General features: G+C 35.2%; 1 protein-coding gene across 1 annotated transcript in view; it reads right to left on the bottom strand.

The window, feature by feature from the left end:
* LOC139711879 (uncharacterized) overlaps positions 1-24,562 on the bottom strand; it is a 51,534-nt gene that overhangs the window by 5,560 nt on the left and 21,412 nt on the right. Inside the window, exons 2-4 of the mRNA XM_071623728.1 lie at positions 15,966-16,161; positions 12,644-12,784; positions 10,658-10,732 (exon numbers count right to left, since the gene is read on the bottom strand). Coding sequence (XP_071479829.1) covers positions 10,658-10,732; positions 12,644-12,784; positions 15,966-16,161 — 412 coding nt within the window. The remainder of the gene's footprint in view (positions 1-10,657; positions 10,733-12,643; positions 12,785-15,965; positions 16,162-24,562) is intronic.

Below are 24,562 nucleotides of genomic sequence, written 5' to 3'. Positions count from 1 at the left end.
TCAAATACTTGTAAACTAATGGACAGAAAGAAGATGTTGGAAATGTAAACATGCTTTAATTGGCCATACATCTGGGATCAAAAACAGGACACAGGTAGTGTCTGATTAAATATTGGCATCTCTCAGCCCTATGGCAACTCCTGCTTCATTATAAGTGTTTTAATTTAAAAAAAAATGTTGAAAAATATGTCTTTTTCATGGGAAGGGGGCAAAATCAACACCCCCACCAAGATCTCGCCTTCAGAGGCACGATAGCAACAAAATTTGGCACGCGCGACACCTACGTCATAACCTATGAGATGGTATTTAACATTTCTTATAAATTTATTATAAATTCTAATTTTAATTGCTTGATTATAGAAATTAAGCCAACATCTTAAGTTAGGCTATTAAACACTAATTCAAAATTGTGTAGTATTTGTGGTGAAATACCCTAATTAATATGTTTGTGCATGTTTGGAGGAGGAAATGAAAATTTAAAAATTGGGCTCTAATATGGTCCCCACCCCCCCCCCCCCCCCCCCATCTTCCAAGAACACCCAATTTGCGTACTCTTAACTTGCATTTACCACTTGTGTATTTAGAGGAGAAGATTTTTAAAATTCCTTAATTTGGGAGGTTTGGACCCCCAGGGGAGAATGGTGCCCATTGCAACAAATTGAGATCCCATCACCCTTGGGATGCTACATGCTCCATCACCCTAGGGATGCTACACATGCCAAGTTTAGTGACAATCCATCCAGAGGTTTTTGAGAACATACAAAAATAAAAAGTTTATACATGCTGCACATTGGACAATGGACAAAATATTGCTATGACTGAACCTATGGCTATTACAATTTATGGGCACAAAATGATGTGCCAGCTAATTCCATTGATCTTTGACCTTGACCTTCTACCCATCACCACTGCCAATTGTCTCCCTGATTTGTTTCTATCCTTCTTATCGCATGTTATTATGATGGACATTTCTAACTCAAAGTAAAGGCTCAAATGAACCATGTAGTACACAAACAGTGCATTTGCCATATCACCACTTTCATGTTCATGGTACGAATTGTCAATGTACTTCTACCCTATGATCTATAAAATTGTATCATCAACATTCCTAGCTGTAAAAATGACTGGAAATAGTTTTGTTTGTTTTGTTTTTTTAATCTACAGTGACCTTTAACATTCACCTTTAACCTTACACCACTATCAATTCTCAGGTCTGTTATTTCTACCCTTCCTTATACTTACATTACCACTTGATATTCCTAGATAAATTTCATACCGAATTATAAACTTGTCAGCTAAAGTTGTGACCTGCAACCTATGAATTTTGACCTTGAGGGATTAAAAAGATAAATCTATCAAAGATACATACTGTATCTGCATTTTATGTACCATACCTGGGCCAAGTTTAAAAAAAGAAACAACAAAACAAAACAAACTAAGAGGTTCTTTCTTTTATCAATGTTGGACAGACAGAAGAATGACTACTGACAAACAACATAACAACATAATGCCTCTGACACCCTTTGGAGCAGAGGCATAACAAAGGACATCAGAAAACAATGCTGTGGATGCTATGTTCTCTAGTACATTAGTAACAAGATATATTGACGGAAAAGTTTATGATTTACTAAAAAAAAGACACAGCTACAAATGAATGGTGGCTTATGCTCTCACATTATCATCTATAAGGAAACTATGACAAATGCATTATTACATCCTCTATCAATCTTAGGAATGACTGACTGAAGGAGTAAATCTACTGAACTTCCATAAAAATGATGGAACTCACTACAAAATTCTGCTAGACACATGTGATGAAGCACTACAGCCACATTGTGAGTGAGCCAAAGCTAGCACAATCCTCTAATCTCTTCAGTTTCATTAAATCTTTCCATCATGACTCACTGTACTGTGGAAGTAAATGCTTCTTGTCATACATTTGGAGAAATTGCTCACTTTCCTTTATTTTTGCTGGGACTGTTAAAATCCACAGAGTCACTTCCTGTGACTATAAATAAATGGAAAGTGAGCATGTCCTGTCAAATGTGTTTATACTTTCCATAGTTGATACACTGCATTAGTCTGTGTACAACCAGATCAAAAGGACCTGGCAACATCCCTTCAAAAATTAAGACAGATTTTGATCGAGCTTGACTCATGCAAAACAAATGGTTTCACATTGAAGCTAAGGAACTTTCTCTCTTCTTCTGAAAGTGATGACACGCCATGCTAAAATAAAGCTTTGAGAGTGATCACCTGTGTGGTGGCTACCTACTGAAAGGTACAAAATTTGGGTTTTCAAATAACTTGCAAAGTTTCTCAAGGTCAGGGAACTAATTAGTCCATTCAGGCACTACTGGAAAACACACACACACACACACACACCAACACACACGCACTCAATGTCAAAAGGCACTAAGAGGTACAAGTATACCACCAATGGAGCCATGTTCTGACTCATCTCCATGCAGCCTGTACTAACTATTAAAATAAGGCATACTGTCACATACAAATGTATTTTATATTAAAGCACAGACTAGAATGATATCCCTTACAATGTACTTTCTTTATAAATATCACTTGGCACAAATATCCTCGGCTTCATGATTTTTTTTTTTTTTTTAGATTTCAGAGTCCATACGCACACACAAGTACCTACTCCTATCTGATTTATGACTCAAGATCCAAATGAGCAAAAGGATGCCCTCTAAACTCGGCCAGTAATCAGAGTTGTCAGCAGGATGACACACTTTGTCACATGGGCAGTGATCCATTACTTGCCATGGCAACTGAATGTCTCATGATTCATTTCCTTATACTGAAACACAAAGGAGAGAACATGAAACTTTTGGTTTATTTCTAGTGCGTAATATAACATGTAGGATTATCATCTGCTTCTCGTTGAATTATGTTGTTGTTATTATTTTTTTTAGAGGACTGTTGCTCCAAGGGATCTAAACTTCATACTCTGACAGGAGAAGTAAGCTCCCTGGGTTATGACATAGAGTTGAAATCTTTTGGGGCAATAACATCAGCAATGTTCTTTAATAATAAAAGCAGTCCATATCTGCTGTGCATTAAAAAAATATACATTAAATTTTACTTGGCCAATTGGCCAACTTCACACACCTGCATTGCCATATTTGCATTGTGTTTGCATTGGACAAGGATCACCTCCAGTGCTACTAATGCCAAGCATGTACACTCGTACACACATAACACTTCTATGAGTCATCATTGTACATACTGTAAAACATATGATGTAGATACAGGAAAGGCCATTTTTACAATCAGTGGTGTAAAATGCAGTATTGGCACTAATTGGTGTATAACTTTCTTATACACTGACAGATATGCATTATTTTTTCTCATAAACTTACCACCCACAGTGTCTACCTTGGGTACCTTAATGAACTTTCCTCTCTTTTTCTTTCAGATGTGGCAGGCACTTACATGCTTGAAATCCAACACTTTTGGTGTACTCACTCTGACATAGTATTTTTGTCAGAGCTAGCATATTAAATTGTTTATACCTTTTCATTATTTTTGTTGCTGTTTTGATAGACAGGTATCCAACTTTAAGAACTATTATGTTTACCAGGTTCTGCTTCGTCTTCTTTAAATACTGAAATTGTCCAAACTTTATGTTTCGGAGGTGACATTTTCCGTTAACAATTAACCCCTCTTTTGAGTTAGCTCTTGTTCACAATTATAAAATTCAACTTTGCTAATTTCCATCAAAACAGAAAAGTAATCAATCTGACTTAACTTTGATCCAAAGATTATTTAATTCAAATAACTTATCATTTTTTGGTGAGCGTTTATAAATTTATGTAACTTTTCCGTTAACATTTCTGTCACCTCCGAGACAACAGATTTATGTATTTAATTTTTTTATTCTTGATATCAGTTATACATTACATTTGCAAAAATGTAACATATCCCCTCACATTATCTCTGAAGTAAGGTAGTAGAAATATAGCCTGTTGTTTTCATTTCGGAGCAATTTACAATTTTCCGTTAACACTTGTCACCTCCGAAACACTTGTCACCTCCGAAACAACAGGCATATTATATTTGATAATTTCTCGAAGACCAAGCAATTTTGTTTGATTCTGTCCAATTGACAGGAATCTCTTTTGGATGACAATAGTAATATGGCAACAGGAAGTGAGAATTTTCTAGGGATTAATAAAAGATTCAATAAAAACTAAAAATAACTGTTTCGGAGGTGACAAAACACTGTTAACAAGATTTTTTGTTCATTTCTGTTGAAGAGAAACCATATCATGTACACCAATGGTTTCATTTATTTTAGTAACATAAGTCTCAAAGTGGAGAAATCAACTACCACACTCTCACTCTTTTTTTTATTACTAGACTGTACGTTTTAGGGCAAATTTACATTTTTTCACTTTTTTTAACAATGAGAATGCACAAAATACACCCATCTGTTGTATATATAATATTGTAATCAAGATCATTTCTCCTGCTTTAGTTAAGTAAACATATAGATGCTTTCATCTTAGAAGCTTGATTTCCAACAAGCAATTTAGTTGTGAAGATTTACCAATCACAGCTTTCCATGTAGGTTGCTTTTTCCTGTGTTTCGGAGGTGACATTGTCCGTTAACACCATATTGTTATGTGATAGTGAAAGGCAAGACTTCAGTTCCTTTTCACTATCTATTAATATTTTCTAATACATTTAATATCTACAAAATCATCACAACAGAAGTGACTTTTGTATACATAGCTCACCAGAATTCCCTTGATACCAAAGTAATACATGTGGCAGTTCATGCATGCCCTAGTCCACAATCTTTAAAAAAAAAAGAATGTAAAAAAAAATCATCAAATAATCAAACTCCACAAAAAGGCCACATGCCTATAGCTGGTGCACAACTTTTGTTCTTGAATTCATAGTTGTTGTTTTTCCATGTACAATGTGGTAATCATAAACAAAATTATGTGATTTTTTGTTAATATGACAATAATTATTACATTTTCCAAGCTGAACCAACTGTTTATGACATTGTATTTTTTAAGATTATTGAAGTTATGTGACAACTAAAGTGAACAGAGGAACAAGTCCCAAGGACTGGAAAGGGAAAGATAAAAAAAAACAAGATTTGTAGTTCTATTTCAGTACTTTTGATGAGGTGTTTACCTTGTTTTGTTATTATGTTTTATCTTAGAATTTGGCTTTAAGTACTGGAATTTCAAGGAAAAGAAAATGGTTTCTTAAAGGACAAACCCACTTTCACATGTGGATTGAGTGAATGCAAATGTTCAACAGTAAAACATATCAAATACTTAAGTTTGGGGGAAATTGGACAATCCATTCAAAAGTTATGGGTTTTTTAAGTATCTGCGCAATCACTGCAGGATGAGAAGACTACGACAGTGTATGATGTCACATGCATACAACGATATAAGGAAAATATTTATAAGTGAATTTCACAAAACTTTACTTTTTGAAAAAAGTGCACATTTCTTCAACTTGCTTCTGATGTATTTTAGGGCAATATTATTCACCCTGCCGTCCAAAAGAGAGAAGTCATGTGTTCTTTTTTTTATGCAAGAAAAGTGAAAATACAGAATGTTGAATTTTCTTGATACTTTCTCTATATCCTTGTACACATGTGACATCACAAGCTATAGAAGTCTTCTCATTCAGCTTTGACTGAGCAGAAACTTTAAAAGTCCATAACTCTGGAACGGATTGCCTAACTGTCCTCAAACTCTCATTGATGTGTTTTACTAATATTGCTATATTTACTCAACCCTCATGTCTATTGAGGTGAACTTGTCCTTTTCCAGTTTCGGTCCCTTATAGGTTTATTTGAGACCAGTTTGTGTCCGGGACCTTCTGTGAAGTTGATGGGGAAAATTACTGAACAAAAACAAATTTTCCCCTCAAGTTCACAGAAAAGCATTATGCTGCTCTCTTCAGCTGGGAAACACAAACTGTTGTCTTAACCAAACTGTAAAAACCTGTCAAAGATTAGTATGAATTACAATCTCAAACAAAATATGAGCTGGTATCCATTATCATGAAAGAGAATAACCAAACAAACTAACAAGTAAGAACTGAAAGAAAGAGCTTATATTTGAAAATTAAAGCCATGAGGAAAGACATGAATGTTCACTGAATAGTTAACACCTGAGAAGTTGGGTTGTCTCTGTGTTGTGTCACCTCAAAAACAATAAAATGTTTTTTCTTATCATATACTTTTTACTCTCAAAAGTGACTGTTAAATATGCATGATTTGCAGGTGATTTTCAATCAATTCAAAATGATATGTAAAATATATTTTAGTAATGTCAACAGTTTAAATGAATCTGGTGTATAGAAAATTTATCCCAGATGAACCAAACACCTTTCACCAGTATTATAACATTTGTATGGTGGCTATCAAGGATGATGAAGAATTCATGAACATCCTTGAATTAATCTATTTATAAAACTATGTGCAAACAAAAACGTACACAAGTCAAATAAGAATTTTTGCTTTTGGTATTCATACCGTATGTCCTCGCCAAAAAATTATAGTGGTACCCTCCGCAACAATAACTTTAAAGATAGTGAATCAATCTAAAATACAATGTAAGGGATTGAAACTATAACTCATTGCCCACGCCTTACAGAAAACCCATTCAATTTGCTTCAGAGGTCAAAGAGAGTTGAGGATTTTTGTAGAGCATGTGAGGAATCCCTTCCCTCCAAGTTCTGCATGTGTTTACACATTAATAATTTCCAAGAGCATCCAAGTGCTGAACTTGGAAGAATCAGACTCCTGACATCCTTTATAACAATCCACATTTCTTTGAGATCACTTAACCAAATTGAATGGGGCTTTCTGCAAAATAGAGCTAAGATGTTATAATTTAAGACCCCATAGTAGAATTTAGTTGATTTAATCATATTGGGTGCTATCAATGCAAAAGTCTAATTGTAAATTCTTTTTGGGGGGGGGGGGGACATACTATCAATACATGAACACAATGTTAACATTGAATGTCACCTCCGAAACAAAGTTATTCTTCCCTGGTGTTGTGGAATAAAATATTCTGAGAGTAAAGAAATATTACTGAAATGATCTTACACCCTCATTTCAATTTAAAGTAGAAAATGGAATGCCATGTTTCTTCAGGTTACAATATCTAGCTTATGTCCATCATATTCTTACTGTAAATTAATATTTTAACACAATGTTAACATTGAATGTCACCTCCGAAACAAATTGATTCTTCCCTGGTGTTGTGGAATAAAATGTTCAGAGAGCAAAGAAACATTACTAAAATGATCTCACACCCTCATCTCAAGTTAAGGTAGAAAATGGAATGCCATGTTTCTTCAGATTACAATATTTAGCTTACATCCTTCGTCCAAATGGAAGGCAAACTACCGGTACCCATGCTAATTAATGAAGTGTAAAAAAACACTTGTTCTGTGTGGTTTATCTGCTTGAAACAGGACTTAATTTCTTGTTCTCGAGTTATAATTATTAAAAACATTGATAAAAAGAAGAAGTTTTTGTGTTATTGTCACTTATTCTCAAAATAAGTGAGTATTAATATTAATGTCACCTCCGAAACATTCTAATATGTTAACTGTCACCTCCGAAACATCCATGTGTGAAAAATCCAAGTTTTAAAGAAATGATTGGAATTTCATTTAACCTACATAGGAAGGTAGCCCTTCTTAAAGACTTATTATAGTAAGAGTTTGACCTGGCCTGCCCTCCAATAAATAGTTAAAATCTTAAAAATTACATGTCAATTGGTATTTTTTAGCAAAAATTTATAAATCTCCTGTATTTTTTTTTAATTCACTTTATATTCAACCCCCAAATAGTTTTGATTCACAAACTATATATTGTTGTTAACCATATAAACTTTGCATGGTGAAGTTTGACTACAGAGTTTTGTCAATATGGTGCAATTCATGAAAGCAAAATTTTGCTTAAATTTACTTCAGGTGCCAGGGTTTTCCTTAAATTACACCAATAACCCTTCAGCTTTAAGGTCTGAAATGTTATTTTTTCAAAAATTTGAATACTTTCAAATAGGAATCAAACAGAATAATGAAAAAATATTTTGTTTGAAATTTTGACCCTCCGAGTACAAAAGTTACACCACTGATCGTAAAAAAGGCCGAAATGTCTTTAAGATATGTTCTGAGTAAAAATACAACTGTATCATTGTTTTTGTCATAATTTCTATGCACCCTTGTAAAAATTTTCCTGAGTTTTACAAATCACCTTTAGATATAAATCAGTGCAGAAACTGGGGGAGGGGGAGACAGAAACAGTGCAAGGTTTATCTCATAAAAATAATTCAAATGATCTGCTCTGGTGTGTCATGGACTGTCAGCACATATCACTGGGCCTCTTATTTTCATAGTGCCAAGGTGTTTCTAGATATACTTGTATGTTACAACTGTCAGAGGGAAAAGAGAACATTTCTGACCTATGACAAAAGAATCTTTTGCTGCTTCAATTGACTCTAGAAATCAAAGGGTACAGCTGTATGTGTATTATTATCCAAGGCACATCCACAAACACATGAGTACACAAATCTTGGTACAATGTACATTTGTACATGTATGTAGTCTCTGTCTTAACCCATTGAGGACAGTTTGACTTTGCTACAACATGCATTTCCCATCTAGAGACTTGCCTGAGTATACTCGGGACTCGTCCTGAATGGGTTGATACATACTGTACCTACACCTGATATGAGAGTACACTCCAGTTTTCCTAGTAGTGGGCCCATTCTATCAATACTTATGAGCATAAATTTACATTTGATAAAAATCAGCTATAAGTACAGTGCAGATACCACCTATGTAGACTCAGTCGTAAGACAATTTACAGAAGAAAGATGGCTGTCAGGCTTTCCTAGTCTAAAGGTCTTGTCACAAATGCTCGTCTGTTAACTGCTCACTTTCTCTAACATTTACTTACATTTCTTCCATCTAGTAAAGGCCTTTCCTTGCATATAATTCATGATAGACATTCATTGCTCACATGACTGCTGCACGTAAACACCTACAGCAGTCTCAGTAGCACGTATTGTACAGGTACTAGCCTAACTACAGTCAAACTTTCAAACGAGCCCAATTTGTGTCGGGCTGGTAAAAATTAAATTCTCTCTTTGCAGAGCACTTTAAACAACTGCCGGTAAACTGTAAAAAATGCCCAAAAGATGGTGAGGATGGAGTGAAAACCATTGCAAGGAAACAAAGGTGTCGAGAATGAGTGCACACTTCTTTCGATATAAATCACCGTCACATAAGACAGATCAACACTGCAGCGATTACACCTTGGCCTGAGGCCCCATTACAATAACCAGTCTTTGGGCATATTTGAATTTGATCAGTGCTTGATATTGTAAGAGTGAATTCTGTCAGGCCCATGCAGTAGAGTATCAAGTTAACAACAAATGTTCCCACATAGCCCCATCAAAGTCAACTCTATCCAAACACTGATATATGCTTATTTCTTCATTTAATTAATGTGCTTCTGGAGGAGCTATTGCATAAACTGTATGAAATAAAACTGTTACTGTAGTAGTAGATGTACATATGATGTAACCCTACCAACTATTTTTTTTTTGTGTGGGTGTGAACTAGGACCCTTAAATGGTGATTAAAAGACACTAGAAATGTCACTTTATGTCAACTGGCATGCCCCTGCTAAATTGTGTATAACATCATTCTCCCAAAAGGTGGACAGTATAGTCTGTCAATGTAAGACGACAGTTTCACAAAATTGGATGATATTCACAATCTGGTAATGCACCTTCATGACAAGACTTTCAGCCATTTCAAAAATATGGAAAAAATAGTGAACTGTTGCATTAAAGTCTGACCTTTGGCTCTTGACCTTTGACCTTATGACCCTAAACTTTCTGAGAGAATCAGGCAATACATGATATTAAATACTACTAAGTTTTGTAAAGATATCTTAAGCCAATTCTGAGATATGGAGGAAAATAAACTTGAAAGTTTAGCATTTTCACTTGACCTTTGATACCCTGGCCTAAAACTTTTCCTTAAAAATCTTTATTTGATAATTATACAAGAAGTATCACAAAAATATATTCAGGCATTGCAGAGATGTGGGGGAAATGTAATACCATAGAATTGACTTTGGCCTGTTACCTTTGACTGTGAGCGTGTTTGCCTACAAGTTGATAGTTACAGCTTTGTCCACTGATAACATACATAATTTTAAATCGGTATTCCAAATTTTATGTGAATATCTCAAATAGGGACTCAAGTTATCTAAGTCATCCATTGTATCCATTGCCAGATGGACAACAAGAAAACAATACCTCCTGCAACAATACCTGGTGGAGGAATATAAATATCCCTTTATTCAACAGGGATCACATTGACTATTACGTATGTCTAAAAAAAAAAAGACCCTTTTCAATGTTTTCTGGGGATGAGGGAGCATAACTAGTCATAATGAAAGCAACCCCAAGTGGAAAAAAACAAATAAATAAATATAAATACAAATTAAGAATGTTTTTAATATGATATCTTAAGTATAAAGAGAAAAATCTCATTGAAAGTAGTAATGCATAGGCTATAAAATGTCATTTTCATTTCTGCAGGCTCTTGCCAATAATATGCTGATACTTACAGGAGAAGAAATGTCACTCTGCACAGCTCCCTCTAGCTCCTCCATCTGACACGCCTCTTGGGATGACAGCAATGCCTACAATAATCACATGTGCAATACAGTAGTAAGCAATGACAAAAGTGTTACTAATCAGTCAGAAAGCATTGCAGATATCACCACAAATTTGCAATAACCGCAGATTCCTTTATAACATACGGCATGTGTTTTGGAGGGGGATTCTGTTTTTCATGAGTCGCGCGCTTTTTATTTAAATACACACAAAAACATGTACTTTAATCCCGACATGAATGCCACATGCATTCAAACAATGCATGTAATACAGAGTTCATGAACAAGGTGCATGACAACTGGGGGTTATCCCATGAGACCAACACAGAGTCATACGACTCACAAGCTTGACATTGAAGAAAAAAAAAGGTCCATGAGGCACACAGCCCACATGTCATACAGCCCATGAGCTTGACAGTAGGCAAGCAAGGCCCACAAGTCTGACAGTACTATAAAGGCAAAAAAAGACCTATGAGTCTGTCACCAGGCAAACAAAGCCCACGAGTCTAAATAAACTCAGCTGTACAAAGCTTATCGGTCTCATGGGCCTTTTTAACCTAGTGTCGGACTTGTGGGTCTTGTTTTCCTAGTGTCAGAGTCATAGGCCTTTTGTGCTTAGTGTCCGACTCGTGGGCCTTTTGTGCCTAGTGTCCGACTCATGGGCTTTATCTGCCTAGTGTCAAGTTCCTAAACTGTATGGCTCATGGGTGTCGGACTTGTGATGTGCACCCAATAATTGCTGTACTCCAAGCTTGCAAACTAACCACTCGCAAAATTGAAAAAAAAAAAATGATGTGCTATCATGTCGTCGCTGGGGCAATAAGACCTCGTATCTACAAAATGTCAAATATTCAGGAGAGCCAAAAAACATGGCGGCCAAAGCACTGTGGCGAATGGGATAGCCTTTCCTTTGACATGCCGTGGTGGCTTCATTTTTGGAGTAAGACAGTTGGGATTTGGACAGGACATCACTCAACCCATTATTTGACCATTAATCCAAAAAACTCATTTTCACCAAAATTGCAGATACAAGGTCTTATCACCCCAGCGACGATATGTAATATACAGCATAATCAGCAATCCTTATACTGTGGACTCGAAATCCTCAGGACTGGCACTTTTCTTACATTATAACTAAATTTTTGTTCGATCGTCCGAAAGAAAAAGAAATAAGGTTTGTTATTCCGAAGGTTTGTTAATCCAAAAAAAGAGAAATGGTTGTTGCTTTGAAATTGCATTTATTGAAAGACAATATAACTTATGAAATTTCAAAGTTTTGATAGTATACTCACCTTTTTATCTATCTATCTCTCTCTATTATTTTATGTTCTGATTAACAAACGATTTGACTAATGAAGATTCCTTATTATCTTCAAATCAATGATTTTCAAATTAACAATCTACAAAACTTCATCATAAGAACCTTAACCTTCATTGTTGGATTAACAAACCTAATGAATAGCATAACTTGCATGTTTCTGTGCTATTAATGTGACTAACAAAAGACATGACGAGAGATTTGCAAGTTATGCTGAGTTGAGGGGAAGATGCATTCCAATGTCTTTTGTTAAACATTTCAGTACTTTAGCAATGACTGACAGATGAGGTCATCTAAGGAATATTGGTTTGGAAGTATTTTTTTGTGGGCGTTCCCAAGTAATCTGAAGAAAAATGGAAGAAAAAAATCATTAAAAATATATGGAATGTTCCTAGATATTTGTTTCAATGCCAAAAGTGATGTTGAGGCTATCATAAATCAACACAAATCAACATGCATTTGGATTTCAGGGGCCCTTTGAGTATTAAAACAAAACTTAGTTGAACTTGAAGATGTTTTTGAGGGCAAAGTTGAGCTTTTTGTCATACATAATGAACACATATCATACAATGTATGTATTCCTTTAAGAAGTAATTTGATTGAGTCCATGTATCTTGTACCTGCATGTCTGTCTGCACCTGTTCTTCTAAAGTTTCTATTTGGTCACACTGGGTGGTGCTGTCCTTAGTTGTTCTACCACCCTCCATGCTAACATCTTGCCCCTGCTGGGTAGCTGCAAGCATCTCAGTCAAAGCTTTAGGCTGTCAAAAAGACAAGGTGTTGACATTTAAACAATAGTTCAAAGATTATTGCAGAACAAACATATCAATAGACAGGAATATCTGAAGACTTGGGATCTCTTTTTCATGTAAATAGTATTTCAGTTTTCTATCTACATGTACAATTTTGTATATTGTGTCATACTATTTCATTGGCATCTCTTTAATCATCCAAATTAGCTGGTCAAAGAGAGAACCCACTTGGGTGTCACAATGCATACTATGTCTAAACTAAAGGGCATTGAGATACAAATGGAAATATATCATTTGTTTGCAAATATGAAAAGTGCATTCATTTCATTTATTCATATCATTTGTTTCAACTTTAACATTTACATCATTACAATCTATGCACAAATACTATGACACAATATTGTTCGCACATAAATGAAGCAAGAAAATTGCGGTACTAAAGTAAAAACTTCTTAACAATGGATGCAACAAAGGAGTAGAAAGGACTTTGAGGGATAGACATACAGTACTCACAACAGCACAAATAGCAAACAAAGCAAGGTATAAGGCCTAACAAGCAACAATCATAGCTAGAGATCATTTTATTAAATTTCTGGATTGAAATATGACAATATACAATGTATGTGTGTTTTTGATAATGCAAGAGATCTCTTCAGTTTTGTGCAGATACAATGTAAGCACCATCGTTTCAACTATGGGGGCAGTGATACAGATACAATTGCAAAACGAAGACAGGAGACTTTTCTTGGACAAATAATTTGCTAGGGATGGATAAATAATTCTTTTTTTTTTCTTCTTCTTCTTCTTCTTCTTCTTCTTCTCCTTCTTCTTTCTTCTCCTAACCTTAAGACTAAAAGCGCCATGAGCATCTTTTGATGGACTGTTGCGCTATAAAAGTATACACTATTATTATTATTATTATTATTATTATTATTATTATTATTATTATTATTATTATTATTAAATATAAATAAAAATAAGATAAGAGCAAAGCTGTTAACTTTGAGCAAAGCTGTTAACACTTTATGTGCAACATTCGCATGCCAGCTGAGTCAATGGCATATCAAGTTGGCAAATTCTGATCAAACACAAAATCCCATCCAAACCAATTGATAACTCGCAAAATGCGACAGTACAATGAAAGAGTATCTTGTCACATTTCGCTTGCATTTTATGTGGTGATTGACTATCAAGGGGTGTTCCCTACTAGATTTGCAAGTAAATTTTAAATTTCTGTCTCTGTTTTTGTGTGCAAAAGTCATGCCTCTACAATAATGTAGCTACGGATCATTTGAATGAAAAATAATCATAGATTTGTCAGAAAATTTACATCAAAGCAAAGCTTGCCATTTTCTCTATAACTTCGCTCATCACTGTCCAGGGTAACAACGATCTATAAAAGTTATACAGATTTGAAAAATAGAATGTTTTCTTCAGGTGGTAGAAATCTTCACGGTGCAACACATATTCTTTCTAGGGTAAGTATGTGGCCCTGAAAAGGGCCTACCCAATTAGGGATTGGGTAGGCCCTTTTCAGGGCCACACACTTACCCTAGAAAGAATATGTGGTGCACCATGAAACCTTCTACCACCCAACGTTCTACCGCCACAGAAGTCTTCAAAGATTTCACAGAATGTTTTCCCAAAGTATGAATATGTTGCTGTCTCAGAATAATGTGGCACATAGGGGGTTTATACCATGGTACATAATGGGTTGAATTAGAGCAATTTGATAGCCCTGTACAGTCACTTGAAATTAATCAAAACAATTCAGCTGTTGTTCCCCCACTGCAATGAAAGAATTCTCTAAGTCATTTCTATGTCATAAGAAGACACAATAAAACTGAACTCTGAATATAAAGCTGAAAATACGGCTGATATGATGTTTCATATCTAGCCTCAGTCAAGCAATTTCTCTTTCATTACTTTAAAGTTTATTGTTGTTGTTCCTTTGTTTCCATCAATTTTCCATATATATGTGTATTCATATCCTTAAATTTGACTTTATTCCTCTTTCTTGGTGTTTATTACCTTCATGGTTGAACTGTGGCACTGTACTAGATTGATGTTTCCATATTAAAAGTTATCAGCTGTAGTTTTGGTTTCAAGAGCCTATAGATTAACCCGTTCTATATGGGAACCTGGTGGTCTGCATATTCAGTCTTTGAGCATGTCAGAATTCAGTATGGAATGGGTTAAAGGTCCTGTTTAACTTTGGGAACAGTGATTAAAAAAATGTTTCAGATATGTATCACATTTGATGCATATGTGTAGGTCTGTTGTATCACAAAACATCCTCCCAATTAAAATTTGATTAAATAGTTTCAAAGTGTTTTTATGATTTTAAGACGGAACCAAGGATAAGAAGTAGTTACCCCCCCCCCCCAAAAAAAAAAAAGAAAGAAAGAAAGGCAAACAACAAATTATACTTTCCTGACTTGTGATAGTACATATCTTAACCCTATAGATAGCACCCTGAGGACTTTACTGGTGTCAATTCATACTCTTTTCAAAGCAGTACATATCCCACTAGCTTGTTAAGTGGCTGTGGCTTTTCATAACAAATCAATTTTCTCTTTATGAATGTGGATATGCTGAGAGAATGTTCCATGACAGGATGACAGAAAAAGACAGAGAAACACATTTTCACTTGCTCACACTTCACAAATAATATGTAGATGAGCTGCACAGATTTTTTTTTTTTTGGGGGGGGGGAAATCTATCATGCTCAATAGTTAACATGCAGTGAACTTGCGAAAAAATATATGTAATTATATTCTCTCTTTTTTGACTGAGATTTTTGTATTGTAATAATTGTAAGGGAGAAAATATGAATATACAATGATATTCAGTTCAGTTCAGTTTTTATTTCTGCATTTCAAAATCAATACAAATCAACAAATCAACAAAATAATTACATAGTCATTTACAGAGCTAATATTCGTAACGTTTGGATCATACATACATTTTCTTTTTTCAAGAATGAATATCATATATAAAAGGAAGCAATAGGAAATGATACAAATGAAATGAAATATTGATAAATAGAAAGGGACAAAAAAAGACAGCTTTCAAGTTTAGAGATCAAATTCAAAGATCAGTCAAGGTGACAAAAAAAAAAATGCCTTCTTGACTTTGCAAAGACAGAGGGAGGTCTCTTTCTTCACAGAAGCTACCCAGTAACACTCACATCTTGCAGCATCTTTCCTAGCTTGACCAGTGCTGCCTTCATGCTGCTCAATTCTTGCACCATCTGCTTATAGACGCTGGCATCCAAGACTATGGTCTCTCTCCCAACTAGGTGTCCCAACCCTCCGGCCCTCAGGTTGGCCCGAGGTGAGCTGGTATAGGAGGCATATGTCTGTCCAGTAGAATGATGACGATGTCTGAGGAAAGTGAACAAGAATTAAAACATATCTGAGTTAATGCACTCAATTCAATACTTTTGCATGAAATCTTCACTTCAAGGAGATATAGTTCTTCAATTTCTAACAATTTTGTATTTCATGGCTCAAGATTATGATGAAATTAACATGTTGCCGGTAACACACATTCTTTGTGACTTGTGAATTGCAAGAGGAAAATGTTCTGAAGAGAGTGAAGAGATTCACTGCCTAATTAAATAACGACTATGAAAGAATCATTGTTTTGCATTGTTGTAAAAGCATGATTGACATTTGTCTTTAAAAATAAAAAGTACATTCATGATGTGGACTGTGGCATTAAAATCTTTACGAAATTCAAACTACATCTGTATAAAGTCTATAAATGCTTACAACATGTTTTAAAAATGAGACGCTTAGTTTAAAAAAACAATAATAATTCTGCTATGAGTCTTACACAAATCACATGCTTTTACAACTATCAAATGCAAAACTGTCAATTAGTATGTCAAGTTCTCCATGTATTCTCTATTAGTATTTTCACTTTAGAAATGCACAATACAAAACCATTATACTATCATTACTAGAAAAGCACTCTGAGAGCGCAGACCTCCACCAAGCATGCAGCTCATTTCCACCAAGTGCTGATCTTGTTAATTCTTCCATAGAGATACCAGTGATGTGTGCTGAAAGTCACCAATTTCCCAATATAGAAGCCTTTGCTACGTCATAAACCCTCAGCTGCACAGCACACCTCACCCTAGCAGAAACTAGAGCACGCACTTTAGTGCGCGCATGCAAACCTCAAATACTCGCAGCCTGAACTCCCAAGTTCATTGACCCTACCTGCCAAAATATCAAAAATCCTTCATAAATTCCAAAAAAATTCTCGGATCACTACCAAAAGTTAATTGTTTGTTAGTTGTGTCATTCTAAACCTTTCCTGCAAGTTTCATCCCAATCCGTTCACTATTTTTTGAGTTATTTTGCACATGGACAAACTCACGAACAAACAAACAAACAAACCAACGGTAACGAAAACATAACCTCCTCCCTTGGCGGAGGTAATAATACAAAGTTGTACAATCCCACAGAAGACATTGGTCGAGATGACATCTAGTTCCTGTCATTTATCCACATGTACAATAAGAGTCTACAAGTTTGTTGCTGTAGGAAAAGCATGCCCATCCTAATTTAATACTCTTTAAATATTTTTCAGCATTTCTAAGATAAGCTCATATTAGCCAGCCTTCAAAAAAAAAAAAAAAAATCAGTAGTAATTTACCAAGTCTACCATGTTCTGACACTGTTTTCATCTAAAGTGAAAAACACAGCAAAACAAAACAAAACTAGTACTCAGAATCTATTTTACATGTATGTGGTGAGAAACTTTTTAAAAGAGTGAAATGCAGGTTGTTTTTGTTTAATACTACAAAAAAAATGCACACGGGCAAGTCCAAGATAAGGTCCCCTCAGAAGGCAAAATTTCATCTTTGCTCAATATTGGCATATTTGGTATCATTTTGAAGCTTATGAGTTGAAGTTTTGATTTTCATGGAGGAAAAAATGATATTATGTAAATTTATGCAAATTTCAAGGGCTTCATTTGCATAAATGTAAAACACAGCGTTACGTATGGGACATTTATAAAAATTCATATTTATTCAAAGGAAAGCAAATGATATTTGATTAATATGTGGACATAAGAAGTTAATCAAATAGTTTAACTTGGTATGAAAATTAAGGGATTATGGAAATGATTATGCAAATTAGCTCGTGTCCTATCATGAGATGTCCCATACGTAACAAAATGAGGTCATTTTTTTAGGTTTTTTCTGAAATTGCTAAGGTTATTTGAATGCCCTTTTGGAAAGTTCTAATTTATTGTTTAGAGAAATTAAATACCATAGAAAAAAGAAAAAACAGTAAAAGAAATATTTTTTATTAGGCATTGAAATAATGTTACGTATGGGACAAATGCGTTACGTATGGGACATCCTCATATATATTGCATGTGAATGCATGTAGCTAGCTGGGAAGGTCTCTCAGTACACAAATGGTCAATCATCCTGAAGAAAGCATCCCAACTTTGGAGCTACTTTTTGAGTTATAGACACTTGAAACAGTACATGTACTTGACTGAACAATTTTCAAAAAGGGGGAGGGGATGATGGCAAAATACACAATGAAAATCAGCATTAAAGGGATGGTATAGTTTTTGTAGAAATGGGGATTCAGTTTTCAACATTTTATGAGATGACTGGAAACCAATAATATGAATTACTAAAGAGCATATTCTAAGACTAGAGGAATTCAAAGTTAATTTGATGGAGATCCAATTTGAAACGGTTGTGATATTAAAAAAAAAAAAGTAAAATGACTTTTTTTTATTGCAAGTGAAACACAAATTGTCCTTATTCAGTTTTCAATAGTAGCCACAACAAAATTCATGGGTATACATACTGAGGTGTGACTCAAATCAATGACCGGACTGCTAGACAGACATCATACATCTACTCGATTACTGGAATTCCACGCAGCAGGTATTGCTTATCTATTAAAATTAATATTTCTTGTGTCAAGTTGTTTTTTATTGAAACTAAATGGCAAACTGACCTTCATCAATGGAAGTAAACACTTTAAACTATTCAATTTTTTAGTAGTAACTATCCTGATAAAAATAGGGCATACATACTCAGGTTGGTCATAAAAAATGTAGAATATGATTGAATATGATTATGATGGTAAATATTGGGGAGATATTGTTCCCTTGACAATCTGGATCAGTATTTGAGTAATTTCAACTGATTCCACTTCAATAATTATGCAAAAATTTGTTTATTGGTATTTTGGTCTCATAAACATGGTTCTCCACACACTAAACGAATGGGAGACAAAGGGCATGCATACTCAGGTTGGTCATAAAAATATAAAAATATGATTGAATACGACTATGATGGTGAATATTTGGGGAATATTGTTTCCTTGACAATCTGGATCAGTATTTGAGTAGTTTCAACTGATTTTACTTCAATAATGATGCAAAATACTCATAAACATGGTTCTCCACACACTAAATGAATGGGGGACAAAGTGTCCCATACGTAACTGTCCCATACGTAACACGTCATGTCTGTCTTTAATTAGAACCTGTAATTAGAGCTTTTTGCCTAATGACATGAAACTTACCTGTGATAATCTTGAGTGTTGTGACTTTCATCACAGTGAGTTACAAGTTGTAGAATGAAACACTTTCAGAGAGTTTTGAGGTTGAAAAAAAAGTTCAAAAAAACAAAATTTTACTGGTCCCATACGTAACGACACATATTTTCTCTTCTAGAATATAATTGTCAAGGTCATTTTCCCCAATTTTTTACATGATTATACTTCTCCTAGATATCAATCACCATGATAAATTTCAATGTGATCAAAGGCCATTAACACTATTTTTCAGGTCATAAAAGTCTCTGAATGTCCCATACGTAACGCGCGTGTTATCTTGGACTTGCCCACACACTAACAGAAATTCATGACGTCCAAGCAACCAACTATAAATGATAGGGCAAGTCCAAGCTATTTTGCACTAGTAACAATGGGACATCACTAATACAAATTAAGCCCTATATTTCACAGTTTAAATACAATGTAGTAATGAAAGCTCACATGTTGGGTTGTTTCAGGCAGATCATAGAAGGTATCTTCACCAAAACAACAGAAATAATGAGAATTATTATACTCATTCCACAATTAAATGCTAATTCATTCTACCCACTAATGTGTGGGACCAAAAAGAATGTGTTTTTTTTTCTTTTACTTTGTTTCTCAAATATTGTGAAAATACTTGTTACAGTGAAAATCATTATGAATAGTTTGTTACACATCTATTACATGTCAGGCCTCGAAATAGGATTTTGGAGGGGCAAGGCCATTTAGAAAAGGGCACTTTTTCCAAGAGGCCAGGGCACTTAGGTCAGTCAGAGGGGCACCAAGGCCACATTGGAAAGGGCATGTTGGGTGTTTATACGTGATGTGAATGCCCCATAGAGCTGTATGCTATCGACCGTGCTGCTACACTCCAGCAGCGCACGCACACATAAGATCTCTCCGCAGCAGACGACGTTAGGCAGTAGGCCATACGCAATACGATGTAGGTTCTGTAATACAGTACGTTCTCAACGCGTACGCCGCGCTCGCTTTGGAGCACTTCCAGCACCATTTTGCTTTGAGCATGCGGGCATGAATGCAGAGCGAGAGAGATGGCAATGCTCGCAGCCGTCCGACAGGCCTGGCATTTTTTAGCATGGCTTGCGACCACTTGCTCCGGCCCGCCGCTGCCTAGCTAGTACAACTGTAACTCTATGGCCACTGCACTGCGGAGGCAGTCGGGACGGTAAAAGCCGGTCGGGCGCACATGTACGTAGACTTCTACACGTCGTCTCGTATCTCGGAAAGATACTTTGAGTTTGAATCAGATACAGTGTATATTGGGACGCGAGTGAACTGAAGGTATGATATTTGAGATCAGGAAAGTTGTTCAAGCTTATTAAAGTGTAGACTTTGAGAAAGGGCGTATTATACGTCATAAATAATAACTTTCATTCTAAAAGAACACCACGGCCACAAGAAAAAGGGCACATTTTTTTTGGCCGTAACTTTGATCAAGGAAAAAAAGGCATTGCGGCCAACGAGAGGGGCACCGACGGCCATGGCCGTCGGTGGCCGTCGGTTAATTCGAGACCTGACATGTACTTAGAATAAAACATTTTTCATAAATATTCATCTTTATGTTTACTCTCAAGGTCAATTTTAAGAAGATGGGTATAGTAAAGAATGGGACAAGAAATGGATGGAACATTTTTGTCACTATGCATAATATTCCGAAAATGCACATTTGTTTGAGAAAATCTTAAGTTCGGTGTTTATCTTAAAGGCAGTACGACAGATGCATTTGATGTTTGACTCAATTTGCTTGAAGAAAGCCTTTTTTACCACTTTTTTATACATTATCATTTAAACAAACATTATTTAGATATCATTTCTATGGAAGCTATACAAATTGTGCAATGAAAATGGAATACCCGATGCAAGTAGGCTTTTAACTAAACCGCCAAAAACTGCCTGCCTTATTGCTCCCTAATGCCTGAAAGCACCTATCTGCTTTGAAAAAAAATAGTGTTATCCTAGAGGCCAAGGGTCAACAAAAGTATGTCTCAGAGTTATTTCTGTGGCACACCATTCTCTTGGGAAAGTCATACATACACGTGTAGATTTTCAAATAAACATAACGTTTAATAGACAAAAATAAGCATACAGTGAACTATAATTTAGACAGTTCTCAAAATTAGAGTAATTGCTGGGTAATCTTCTAATGAAACAATAGACCATAATTATACACAAAATCTTCAATAGCTGGCTAAAGGGCATTGTACTTACATTGGACAGAACAGTGTTATACAGTGTAGATAAATACAGTTGTACATGTAGGCCTTTAGTCCTCACCCCCACCCATTAATGTCAAGTTGTTTATTTGTTGATGAGAGTCTATTGTGTATGTACATCAAACTTGTGTCATATCGTTTATTGCTGAATGACCGTGGTTGTTTCATAGTCGCATATATTAAGATCAAACACAAACATTAACCAACTTTTTATCAAGTGAAATATTGTAACAATACATCTTGAGTAAAAAATAAAATACAATACAACACTAAACATACATTGTACATACATGTACAATACATTAATTTCATTTGGTGACTGGAAAAAGAAAATTGGGTTAACATGGAAAAATTAGCAGCATATACAGTGTACTTTACTGGTTTCAAAAAAAAAAGGTCTCTCTACAGAAAAAGATAAAATGTAAAAACTCTTTAATTTTGTACATTGAAAGAAAAATATTTTACACTTTTTCTCTTCAATGAACATGGCAAAATATATCACATTTAAGAAAAATATGGTAATTTGGAATAGACTAAATTAAGACCGATGAAGTAATCATATGTATGTAAATTTTGTTTGTTTTGTTTTGTTTGTTTTTTGCTTTGTACAACTGTCAAAAATTACTTCCAGCTCAGTAAAAGAATACCATAAATGTACCATACAAAAATAATCCAATTCTGAGTACTGCATAGAGAATTCATTGTTTTATAAGGTTTGGGGAAATTCTACTTCTTTATAGCAAAATTTAAATATACTCCCATTGTACAAATATAATACACATGTTGTCCAATGCGTTATTTACAATGTAAATGCCCCATGTGTTACCATTTTAATAAATCTAATCAGGGATGTGTTTATAATCACATTGATCGGACTAACTTTTCTCCCTTTGGTTATGATGGAGACTAATTATGCAGATTTGGTCTTTTGAAAGTTTGAGGAAAATACAATTGTCAGTTCTTATGCTAATTACATGAGAAATAATGACCTAAAAGATAACGTTTGAGACAAGACAGTTTTTGGATGTCCCTCATGTGCATCAATTAGTTGAGAACCTGGAATTCATAGTCATGAATGCCAATCAGACTTTGTGGTCCCGCTAGTATTGGGCAACAAAAGTGGAAAACTTTACAGATATCTCAAAAATGCAATAAGTTTGGGTGTCCCACTGTTACACTAACTTTTAATTTTGCAATCATACTGGCCACACAAAAGCAATCTTTTTTCTTCTTTTAAACTTCATGTACTCTACCCATCTTTAAATGCTTTAAAATGACATCAAGTTTGTCTTAATGTGAATCATTTTGAATCTGCAGTCATGAGTGATCAAATAGCTTTGACTTGCCTGATAGTAGAATATGGATAGTATTCAAGTGGCTTGAAAACAAAACATTACAATCCCAAAGAATATGGTGGCTGAGACTTTTTGAAATGTACACCAAGACATTCTATTCTTTACAAACAGAATGCATTTTAGTTGCATTTATAAAGTGTACCTACATAATGTACGTGTAGGTACACTTGTACTTGTAAAGGACACCTTGAGGCTAATATAATACACTATATTCATATTAAGCTACATGTACGGTAAGCCATTGCATGCCTTTTGTTGCCATTAAATACCATGTAGCATGGAGATTCATGGAGTGGGAAGCCTGGCCTCGTTGAGATCATATTTGAAAACCTCTGGCATGTTATTGTGTGCAGATTTATTCGCTGATCTCAAGGTACAGGTACTCATGACTCCCCACACTACCTTGGCACTGAAAAAGAGCATTCTGGCCAATAATTGCAATGGCACCCATTCATTTAAAAAAGAGGAAAATTCACTTCCATGTGCCATAAAACAGGTCACTATAAAAAGTCTGTGTTTGACATGCAAAATGATCAATCTTGTTACTAAAAAAGTGTACACTGTATCAATATTACAAATATTACAACAAGAGACCCAGGGGTCACGCGCTCACCTGAGTATCGCAATTTCACCTTCCATGCATTCTTACACACTCTTACCTGAGAACATTGGAAACTTAGGTCTGCATATGGATTCCCCCCCCCCCCCCTCAACTCCAGGGTGTGTGTGTGTGTGTGGGGGGGGGGGGGGGGGGGGGGCAGGCAGCCCTGGATCTGCAATAATGAACAAACTTGGAACTAAAGTCATCAATGTACAAACTCATGGTATTAACTTTGCTTTATCATTTCTCGTTCTTGAGTAGAAGATTTTAAATATTCCTTAAAGGGAAGCAGTCCTGAGATTTTCACTGTACTGATAATTAAGAAGAGTAAAAAATATAAACTTTCACCAATTTATACGCTTGGACATCAAAAATTGTCTCCGTACGCGATTTTTGAAAAATAATTCCTGCAAGCGATCGTGAAAGAGCCGGCAAAAAGATGCTACGTAGTGCATGCCCTACTCACCAAGTTGACAGCCGTGCCTCTAAAAACCAATTTAAGTGTTCAAATGATTAGTTGCAATTTTATCATATAATGTGAAAGTTTGTGGTTTTATAATTTCAAACAAAATATTTTAAGCTTAGATATATATAATTTACGAAAAATTAATATTGTAAACATAAATTTATATGTATTTTTAAACCAAATATACCATGAACTTGACATCAAATAGGCACGGTCGTTTTCTAGCTTCCGTCCGTGTTGCATACTTCTTAGCGTAGAAACCACTCTCGCGCGCAAATCCTTACCATACCAATGTACAGTATACATACACAGTACACTCGACTCCGTCCAGTCGATTTTGGCATTCAAACCGAAGATAACCTTACCTGTGCATGAGAGAGTCGAATTCTTCAAAGAAAATATTGTTTGTATCTCAATATTTCTGTAAGTAGTCAGATAATCGCCTTTCCTCGAAAAAAAAAATATGACGTGAGCCGGGAAGGGTAAACACAGGGGGTCGTAGGGATATGATTTCGCTCCACTTTGCCGTGCATGTCCAGTCGGC

This window comes from Diadema antillarum, unplaced genomic scaffold (genome assembly GCF_040938485.1).
Source record: "Diadema antillarum isolate AM-2024a unplaced genomic scaffold, OU_Dant_1.0 seq00001724_RagTag, whole genome shotgun sequence".
In the NCBI taxonomy this organism is placed as follows: Eukaryota; Metazoa; Echinodermata; class Echinoidea; order Diadematoida; family Diadematidae; genus Diadema; species Diadema antillarum.
The sequence above is the reverse complement of the archived record's forward strand: the minus strand, read 5'-3'. Positions and strand labels throughout refer to the sequence as shown.